This window comes from Neoarthrinium moseri (assembly GCF_022829205.1).
Source record: "Neoarthrinium moseri strain CBS 164.80 chromosome Unknown scaffold70_Wmoseri_CBS_16480, whole genome shotgun sequence".
Taxonomy (NCBI): Eukaryota; Fungi; Ascomycota; class Sordariomycetes; order Amphisphaeriales; family Apiosporaceae; genus Neoarthrinium; species Neoarthrinium moseri.
The window spans coordinates 81,175-91,562 of NW_026055184.1; the positions used below are offsets into that span (position 1 = coordinate 81,175).

The window sequence follows — 10,388 nt, forward strand, 5'->3', positions numbered from 1 at the left end:
CCTGGACGTGCCTACTCCATGCATGAAACTCGTATTACAATACAGTGAACCTAGCATATATCCCCTTTTAAACTTTCCAGACCTCTGCGCGGCCACGTCCGATACGCCTTGCCATGCAATCCGTTGTCCTATGCACCTCCTCTATGTCGTTACCATGCCTCGTGTGCGATCGTAAAATATCAATCCTGGGTACAAGTCAGCTGTGGAGCCTGCACAGAGGATTGAATTGCAGAGGAGAAAGATGGTAATGGCTGCATCAGAGTGAATTTTATCCATCAACGAAGATCTCAGTCCCGTCTTGAAACATATTTGGGTGACAAATATCATCATAACAGCATGGTGCGAGTGGGGGGAAAAGTGGCAAAGGGAACGTTGGGAAGCATACCTGGACGGCGTGGGTGAGCGGTCAACCTGCGACCGCGTCGTTGAGTGAATCCCATCCATGGCTAGACCAGGGGGCAATAAAAATGGCCGTCTGTGCATCCGCCGCTCGTGCCGTGCCGGCATAGGCATTCGCCAGATCGGTGGCGCCCAACTCGCCTCTGGGAGGAATGGCCTTCATAGCCACCTCGAGAGCCAATTTGGCCGGGTACTCTTCACCGCTTGCTGCAGCAAGTCTAGACCACCCGTGTGGAAGGTGCGGATATAGCATTACATCACTCTGTATCTGCGAAGTAACGTCATCATCGGTGCTGTTTGATGACAGGGCAGCCACTGCTCGCAATACATCGCCAATTTGGGAGTGCTCGGCATCTGTGACTTTGTCGCTTGTCCGTAGGGTTTGGAGCTCTGCCACGACGGCTTCGAGGGACTCCTCATCTGCATCTAGAAGGGCAACGACACCTAGTAGCAGAACCGACTGAACATGGGTCGAATCCTCGCTAATCACCTCGAACAGCATTGATCGAGCCCGGTCACGTGCCTCATCCGTGCCAACAGCCCACAAGACTTGTGCCAACAGGCAAACAGCATCCGGGTTGTTGCTTGACTCTTCAAGGGCAGACTCGAAGTACGAGAGCGACTCGTTCACGTTCTCACTGAAGTACTGTGCAAGACCAACAGTAAGATGCGCCGAGAGTCTGGCCTGCCTTCGTTGCTCAGCAGTCAGGTCGCTCTCCGAGTCCACACTGCTGAGCTCCAAGGCCACTTCTCCACACTCGATGGCCTTTTCATACTCGCCGGCAGCAAGATAAGAACGGGCGAGGTCCGTCTTGGCTAAAGCAAACCGACCAGCAGACAGTGGCGACTCGGTAGCTTCGTAATTCGCCTCCAACTGTTCACAAGCCTGCTCCAGTGTAGCGATAGCCCTGGGACTGTCGTTTGTACGCTCCTCGAAGAGAGTGGAGAGATGGCCATAAGATATACTCTGTGGATCCAACCCTTGCAACTGTCCGAGGGCAAACAGGGGTTGCACCAAGGAGATGACACTCAAATTTGGCGGGTTGGTTACGATATGATCAAAAAGCGAGACTGAGAATTGCCGCCGCGTGATCAGAGATGACGACTCGGCAATGTCCATGGCATGCGTGAATAAGCCGCGCGCTTCCTTCGCGTCACCATACAGCAAGGCGACGAATCCTTGTCCCAGCCAAGCATGGGCGTAGTCCGGGTCGTTGGATTGAGCTCTCGTGAAGGCTTCATTTGCGACCTTGATATCGTTTTGGAGAAGAGCCAAGGCACCAAGATTCGTCCATGTGTGGGGACTTCTCTCGTTCAGATACAAACTTCGTACGAATGCATGTTGCGCAACAGAGGGATTGACTTCACTCGTCACAACACCCAATGAGTTCCAGAAGTCCGGATTGCCTGCTTCTAACTCAATGGCGCGCTTGAAACATCTGACGGCTGCTTTATGGTAGCGACTGGGCTTAGACTTCAATTCGGCGGGCAAGCAGGAATGAGCACGGTACTCAGCCCAACCGAGATTGTAATGCGCGACAGCCTGAGCGTGCACATCGTTTGTCGAGAGAAAGACAGCTCGCTTATGGGCCAAGATTGTTGCGTGAAGGCTTCGTGTAAGATCCACGCCAAGTCGCTCGTCCTCCGCGAAAATGCCCTCGGCGAAGATCACACCCTTTTCAACTCCGTCAACATCATGAAAGATGGCGTAGGCAGCGTCGTGGTCCTCTCCAAGGTCAATAAGATTGCGGATGACTTCAGTCGGGAATTCTTCGACTCGGCTTTGGACTGAGGAGTACACCGAACAAGCATCGCCGATTACTTTCCAAAAGTTGAACGTCGACGACACCTCACGCGATACCGTCAACGCATAAGTGAGGGTCTCGTTGACTAGTTGAACGGGCTTCCCAAAAAAGCCTTTATCCAAACCATCCAAAGCGCTCTCAACCATCGTCTGCATGAGGGCGATGGCAACACCTTGTTCGTCGGGCCGTGTCTTGGTAACTTCCCAGTACAAATCAATGGCGTCATCATACTCGGCAATTTCACGCTTGACATTAGCAAGCATGTATTTTGTAAACCAGGTATCGCCAAGACTAGTATCGGCGGAGTCCTCCAGTTTTTGCGCATTGTTGATGGCCTTCGTAGCGGCGATGAACCGGCCAGCATTTGCATAGCTCTCACCAAGGCCTACCCATGAGTGGTAGTCGTGCGGTGACATGCGCAGAGCCGACTGAAAGGAGACAATAGCCCTGCCATAATCTTGCTTATTCAGCTCCGCGACACCGAGGGCAGAAAACGGCCAACTGATGCCTTTTCTTTTAGAGCCGGGGGGAGGTCGCACCTTTCCGGAATCCACGACTCTCTGTGCCACGAGCTCGACACGATCCCAATCGCTGTCATCGGCAAAGGACCTTGCCAGGCGTTCAGCAGACTCGATCTCCGAAGGTGATAGTTCAACGGCTTTCAAGAAGCATTTGCGAGCGCGTTTCTTATCCCTGGCATATTCTGCGTAGTACACTCCCAAACTTGTATATGCTGGGGCATAGCTGAAGTCGCTCTTTAAAGCATCCAGGAAGTACCCATATGCGCCAGTGCGGCTCTTCCTGGCCGCTTTGGACGTATCCAGGTTCCAGATGCAGACACCCAAGCGGTGCTGAGTTTGCGCAAGGAGCTCCTTTGAGGCAGCGCCCTTTTCGGACATGGTGTGAAGGAGAGATTCAAGGTCGGACTTGCACCTTGTGAAGTCGCCTTTCAAAGCATAGAGCCAAGCAACCTCGGCTGCGACACGGAGATTGCTAGCATCGCGCTTCAGTGCTCGCTCAAGGAAGTCAATGGCTGCATCATATTCTTCTTCCTCCTCGTAGATGAGACCGACACCAATTTGAGCAGGCGTTGATGAGGGATCCACTTCCAGGACCTTCTCAAACAGGAACTTGGCTTCGCCGTGGTTTCGGGGCGACTGATAGAAAACCAAACCCATACCCAAATACAACATGAAAGCCTGGTTTGTGTGCAGAAACACTTTTCCAATCTTGTTAGTCAGATCGACCATGAGCTTCATCGCTTTCCGCATGAGCTCTACATTGCGTTCGTGCTCCTCAAGATGCTGGTAGTACTCGCCAATCAGGCGGTAGGCGAGGAGAGAGTCTGTTGACTCGACGCCTTCTTCCATCATGGCCAGCCTGTCCTCATCGGTGAATGGTATAACTGAGGTTGGGGCACCGCCCTCCTCATCATCTTCACTAGTGTCATCGGCATCGCCAGACTGGTCCGTGGTATCCTGGGCAGGTGGCGTGCTCTTGGGGAATGGAGAGATCTTGCTGGTCATGAAACCGGTAAGCACCTTGTAGAGGTCGCTTTCCGGAAAGTGAGAACAATAGCCGTTGAGAACGGTGGCATCCCAGTCTTTGAGCTCTCTGCAGTCCTGCCAGTTTACGGAAATGTCCCAGGCGAGTCGGAAAGGGTGGTCAATGATGACCATGTCGTGGGCCAGCTTTTGAACGGTAGCAAGCTCAGATTCTTTCTCGGGTCCGGGAACAAAGACCAGCAGGCGATCATATCGGAACTGCAGGAGCTTCTCCTCGTACCGGCGTCTGATGTCATCGTCGGTGGACCAGTTGATGAGCTGCTCATAGATATGGCCCAGTTGGCTCTGCGTGAGCACCTCGCGGTTGACCTCGACGGTCACTGTGCTGAGTGTGGCGCCAATCCTGGTTCGCCGCTCGCCGATGAGCGTGTTGATGCGCTTCTTCTCGTCGGTCTCGACAATCTGGGCAATCTTCTCGTAGGTCTTGGCAGGGTGAGGTACCCGGCCCTCGAGAGCAGGGTAGATGGGGCTGTCTGGGAGGAGGACGGCCAGTGCCTCAACATACTGGGCGCGGTTCCCCTGGGCGTTGGCGAAGTCGACGAACTTGTCGACGACGTCTTGGCACTTGTACATGTCATCTTGGGTGTTGAAAATAGCGGCAAGCTTCAGGGCGGCTTGGCGGTACTTGGTGAGCTTGGCAGGGCCTTGCTTCTCGTACAGCTTGATGAGGCCCTGCCACGGCTGGGGATCCGAGGCCTTGAGACGACTCGCAGCCTCGTAGGCCTTCTCGGCATCCTCTAGCCGGCTCTTCTCAGCGGAGGCGAAGCCGATGAGGATATGGCTGCAAACACGTCAGTGAACATGCCCAGGGGTTAGGTAGCAGGAGACGGAGGGAGACGTACGCCTGGAAGTTCTTGGGGTCGTCGTTGACAATGTCTTGACACTGCTGCAGCACGTCGTCCCACTGCTTCCGCTTGAGCAGCTCACGGACGGCCTTGAGCTTGGCGGTGCTGGACATGATTGGTGATGGCGTGAGGCGCTACCGGAGGAAGGGCAGCGCAGAGACGAAGGGAAAGTCAACCAGGCTGCAGGTGCCGAAGCTGCTCCATCCAGCAAGTGAGAGGGGAGCGGGAGCGGGAGCGGTGGTGTGCGGTTGAGCCGTTTGGACCATGCATCTCATGAGCTCATGAGTGTGGTGGCAGTGGGCAGTGGGCAGCGGGCAGTGGCAGCTTCTGAGGTGCCACCATGCCATGCAGAAAAGAGCTGCCCTGCCGTTCGTTTGGGGCCGTCTTTGTGCGCCAATGGCACGGCGTTGCGGGTCGCCGTGGACCCCCTCCAGCCCCTCGCCGTGGTCTAGCGCGTCGCCCGCCCTACCAGAGGGCGGGCGACGCTGGCTAAACTCCGGGCGCCTCTAGGTGGCCTACAGGGGGTCCCGCTTCATTGGCTTCAGCGTCATCCGTGGCGCATCGCATCGGCTTGTTGAGTCGCCGGGCCTGGGACCACGCAGATGGTGAGGTCTTCTCCAGATGTATAAGAATTATAGAAACTACATAAATGCACCCGAACCGCCCTCTCCCTATGAATCATTGCCCTACAGCAGCCCCGACCCCTCTGTGATCGAGTTGCTTTGCCCGTACTCCTACCTCTGCTCTACTACTTCATCTGTACTAATTCTAGTTGGCACTACGTAACTCCGGCCGAAGGGCTACAGGCGCCCGACGTCATTGCAGCCGCTTCGCCCCTGGCACCCCTGGACACAGTCTGGAAGCCATCTAGATTAGACACGAGCCTCAGCACGAGGTCGACCGCAAACACCCCGTCCACCTCTGCCGGCCATGGCTACCCTGCGCCTGACCATTGAAGATGGCCAATTCAGAGACAACCACGGACGCCAGGTCCTGCTCCGCGGCATAAACGTCGCCGGCGACGCCAAGCTCCCCAGCACCCCCGACGTCCCGTCTCACATTGCCGACGACTTCTTCGACGGCGACAATGTCAAGTTCCACGCCAGACCATTTCGCAAAGAGGATGCCCACATACATTTCTCCAGGCTGAAGCGCTACGGCTACAACACTATCCGCTACATCTTCACCTGGGAGGCCATCGAGGCCGCCGGTCCCGGCAAGTACGATGAGGTCTGGATACAGCACACGATCGACGTGCTGCGTCAAGCCAAGGAATATGGCTTCTACGTCTTCATGGACCCTCATCAAGATGTGGTAAGTGTCAACTACCTCCTCCCCGCGGATTTCCGTCGCTGATCTTGTGTGCGCGCGCAGTGGTCCAGATACTCTGGCGGTTCAGGGGCACCCATGTGGACGCTATACGCATGCGGGCTCAACCCCCAGAGCTTCGCTGCCACCGAGGCCGCCATCGTACACAATACCTACCCGGAGCCCGAAAACTTTCCAAAGATGATCTGGTCCACGAATTACTACCGCCTCGCCACTGCCACTGTCTTTACCCTGTTCTTTGCCGGGAAGGATTTTGCACCCAAGGCCATAATAAACGGGGTCAACATTCAGGAGTACCTCACCAGCCATTACCTCGGTGCTATTTCCCACCTAGCAAAACGACTCAAGGAGGCAGGCGATATTCTGGATGACATTGTCTTCGGCTGGGAGAGCATCAACGAACCCAACAGGGGTATCGTTGGCAATGCCGACATCAGCGTGATCCCCAAAGACCAGGCTCTGAAGAAGGGTACAGCCCCGACATTATGGCAAGCCATTCTTACTGGATCTGGCAGGGCGTGCGAAGTCGACACTTGGGATATGGGCGGGCTTGGACCCTACAAAGTCGGGAGGTCCTTGATCGACCCCCACGGCGAGATGGCCTGGTTGCCCGCCGACTATGACGACTCAAGATATGGCTGGAAACGAGACCCCGACTGGAAACTTGGCGAATGCCTGTGGGCGCAGCATGGTGTCTGGGATCCGTCGCAAGATCTCCTCCTGAAGAAGGACTACTTCGGAAAGCACCCAAAGACTGGCGAGGCACTCGATCACCACAAGTTCATTAACACATACTTTATGGAGCACTACAGGAGATACCGCGATACTGTCCGTTCGCATCATCCGGACGCCATCCTGCTGTGCCAGCCTCCAGTCCTAGAGATCCCTCCTGATATCAAGGGCACCGCCGACGATGATCCAAAGATGGTCTATACACCCCATTACTACGATGGAATTACGCTCATGACAAAGAAATGGAACAGGACGTGGAATGTCGACGTGTTGGGTATTCTTCGCGGACGGTACCTGCACCCCGCATTTGCAATTAAAGTGGGAGAGACGGCGATCCGGAATTGTTTCAGAGACCAGATGGCCGCTATGAGGAAGGAAGGCTTCGACTACATGGGTAACCACCCTGTATTAATGAGCGAGTTTGGAATTCCCTATGATATGGACGAGAAGAACGCATACAAGACTGGCGACTACTCGAGCCAATCTGCGGCTATGGATGCCAATCACTTTGCGGTGGAAGGTGCCCCGATGGACGGTTATGCTTTATGGGTTTATGCCACACAGGTGAGTTCAGGTCTGTCACCTCAGCGAAAGCACTGATAACTGACTGATTCCTTCGCAGAATGACCATGTGCGAGGAGATCAATGGAACGGGGAAGACCTGTCCATATATTCCGTGGACGATCAAACCCTTCCCGTATCCCCAGTCCCACGGGGTCTTGAAGCAAATCGATCACAGACAAGCCTTTTGAAGACGCCTACGAGCAATACCCGCTCTGAAGTGGACGATGAGACCTCCGTCAACCCCGGCAACCTCAAGCGGACCCTCACCAACCCCTCCATCTCATCGCAGCCCGCCAGCCTGAACCCCGAACTCACCAACACCCCAGGCTACCGTGCAGCAGAGGCCTTTGTTCGCCCTGCACCGACCGCCGTCAACGGCACCACGGCCTCGTACGGCTTCGACCTGAAGTCGTGCACCTTCCACCTGGACATCACGGGGGCCTCGGTGCCCGGCGACGACCAGCCCACGACCATCTTCCTGCCGGACTACCACTTCCCCAAGGAACAGTGCACGGTGCAGGTCAGCGGCGGCAAGTGGGAGATCAGCACTGACGACGACGAGCGCGCCTGGGTGCAGCGGCTGCGCTGGTGGCACGGCGACGGCAAGCAGTCGCTCCGCGTCACCGGCCTCGTCCGCCCCCACAACAGCCTCAGCGGCTCCGCCGAGGAGGCCGGCTACCTCGAGCAGTGCCAGGCCGGCTACGGCTTCGACGTCGGCAAGTGCGCCGTCATGTAGGGCGCCTTGACGCTGACCGTCGTGGCCAGCCTGATCGTGGGAGCCGCTAGGGAGCCGAGACCCTCGGGCCTGAGGTGAGTGGATGTGTCATGAGATGAGCATTATGGGATTTAATGACGAGTGGAAGGCTTGCTTCCGCGACTAACGTTTTTTTCGGCTTGGGTACTGTACATAGGGATCTTTACTTGGGGCATACATGTATACTGGATACAACCTACACAAGTTTCAGGCATGCAATTATCTGAGTTGTTCTGACAGTCTTTCAGATATATCATGGTATTTCATCGACCCGCGTGAAGTTTATACCCTACTGGTTGCCCGGACTCTCTATGGTGTCTCAATCTTCTCAGTCCCACATATGCTTAGATATGGAGACACAATACTTTGTAGGTACCTAGGTAATTTTGCATCCAAAAATGTTGGCAGGGGAGAAACCGGCTGAAAGCATGTAGGCCTGCGTGCATTTTCTGAAGAGATCGCATCATCGTTTCGTTTGGTTAGCTGGTGCTGTTTCACGTCTCGTAGTATCACTTGAACCATAGGCTACCCGGATTGGGATGATTCGGAATAGGTGGTCGGGAGCATAGTTTGTGTTCTTTTTCCGGATAAGGTCAAATTATGGTGTTGTTAAGGCCGTATTTTCCATATTTCTTGTTCCAAGTCTTGGGGCCTAGTGAGAAGTGTCGATGTCTCTGGAAACTACGGCACTGATTAGTAGAAACCTGTTGCAGTTTTCCGTGATCTTCATGTTTGAACACTGTGCTCATGATGGCGACTATTAATGACTCCGCTGAACATTATACAGTATTTGTCTTGTGGACGACGCTGTCTGCGTCGCACGCAGGTATGAATTAATTGGTAGTATTGGTAGTTGAATGAGCAGTTTTGAATTGGAAACAAAGACTGAGAACCTGGCTCAGATTACAGCGTTTGCATATTCTCGATATATAGCATCATCCGTCCCGTCATGTAGGTGGTTATTGGATTGTTGGTTCATATTTGACAGATGCATTTCTTAAGCATGATGCGTGCAGTAGATTTTACGATATAGAGACTGGCTCGGTAGACTATTGTAGCCATCTCGAAGTGATCTCGTTGGGACAGATATTAGTTGGTCGTTGTTAGTATATCCCATGCGCGCTACCTTGACGTCCTTGGATGTCTTGATGTGTCAGTTATGATTTGGGGGCTGACCCGCAAACCAGGACCAGGGGTGGGCGTGTAGCCAAGACTCTTATGCCAGATGGCACGTGTGCGGGCTGATCTGGATGCGATTTCACGTGCATTCTTACATCTCCATGACTTATCTGCATAGGTGGTCAAAAGGCTATCTTACGTCGATTAGACGTAGAGGACGCTGTCATACTTTCCGGAATGGACCATGTTGGTTTCATTCCCAGTGGTGATGAATCGTTGATGATTCGCAGTGGTCAGTGTCGAAGGGAGTCTCCGCCAAGGCTTGCCAGGGCGGTTCGAGGGGCGGTCAGGGACATCTGATTCGACGTTGCTCGCTTGTTCGCTCGTTGGCCGATCAGCCCCATGCGGGATCCCACAGCGGGTGAGACAGGTGAGATGAGACACGAGCCAGACAAAACCTTGGGAGCCACTGGACCAGGATTTGGAGGGTGGCCGTCTTCAAGGGCGCTGCCCATCAAGCCTGGTCCCCACCCAGCATCGCAGCCTGTCGATGCGGCTCCGTCGCCGCCCGCGCCCATCAACATCAACGATGACTTGATTGTCAGCAGTCGATGGAAGAGCAAGGGCTGTGCTGTGTTGGCTCAGACTTGGACTTCTGAGATGCATTGGTCAGATGGCCGTGCTCAAGAAGGACAGCCACCCTGGATTGATTCCCGCTAGACCGTCGTATTTTCGCCGGTGGCTCTGTCGACAGATGGCAGAGCACAGAGCAAGGCCGTTCCCATCCATCGTGCTCATTGAATTCCGAGCAGTCTTTATTTGTCGCATCTCACCCTCTGGCTGCTGGTTGGCTAAGCGACACCCTGGTCCCCGGCCCCCTCATTCGTGGGCAGGACTCGTTGCATTCGACCGCCATTGGCCCTGGACGGCTATCGGATGCAGGCAACGTGCGTCTGGCACACACCTCCGCGCTTGTGACTTGGGTGAGCCCTCGTACGGTACTGCCAAACTGCCTGTCTATCTAGTCTCTAGTCTGGGTGGTGTGTGGACTGGACAAGGATCCAATGCCTGTCCCCCATCGGCACCCTTCCAGAACCCAAGTTATGTTTCTTCCCGACAAAGAAACAAACCGGACAGTGAAGCGTCACTTCTATCCAGCCCGCTGCCTTGTCATTGGGATCCAAGTTGCACACACCTTTTAGTATCGCTCGGCAAGCAACCCGAACCAAGTCGACGAGAGCCGACCGTTAAGCGCCAGCCGCGCCCGCCGTCCACA

The 10,388-nt window shown here is 54.8% G+C and overlaps 3 protein-coding genes across 3 annotated transcripts; 2 read left to right on the forward strand and 1 right to left on the reverse strand.

Moving 5' to 3' along the window:
* Positions 1–406: 406 nt before the first annotated feature.
* Positions 407–4,727, reverse strand: JN550_011585 (uncharacterized protein; the record flags this gene model as incomplete). Its single annotated transcript, XM_049309966.1, has 2 exons — positions 407–4,550; positions 4,612–4,727. The coding sequence occupies 2 exons, from the start codon at positions 4,725–4,727 to the stop codon at positions 407–409; spliced, it is 4,260 nt and encodes a 1,419-aa protein (XP_049166447.1).
* Positions 4,728–5,544: 817 nt separating this feature from the next.
* On the forward strand, positions 5,545–7,975 carry JN550_011586 (uncharacterized protein; the record flags this gene model as incomplete). Its single annotated transcript, XM_049309967.1, has 3 exons — positions 5,545–5,928; positions 5,989–7,239; positions 7,298–7,975. The coding sequence occupies 3 exons, from the start codon at positions 5,545–5,547 to the stop codon at positions 7,973–7,975; spliced, it is 2,313 nt and encodes a 770-aa protein (XP_049166448.1).
* A 1,539-nt stretch (positions 7,976–9,514) lies between these two features.
* On the forward strand, positions 9,515–9,832 carry JN550_011587 (uncharacterized protein; the record flags this gene model as incomplete). Its single annotated transcript, XM_049309968.1, has 1 exon — positions 9,515–9,832. One exon carries the CDS (start codon positions 9,515–9,517, stop codon positions 9,830–9,832), a length of 318 nt encoding a protein of 105 aa, XP_049166449.1.
* Between the last annotated feature and the right edge of the window lie 556 nt (positions 9,833–10,388).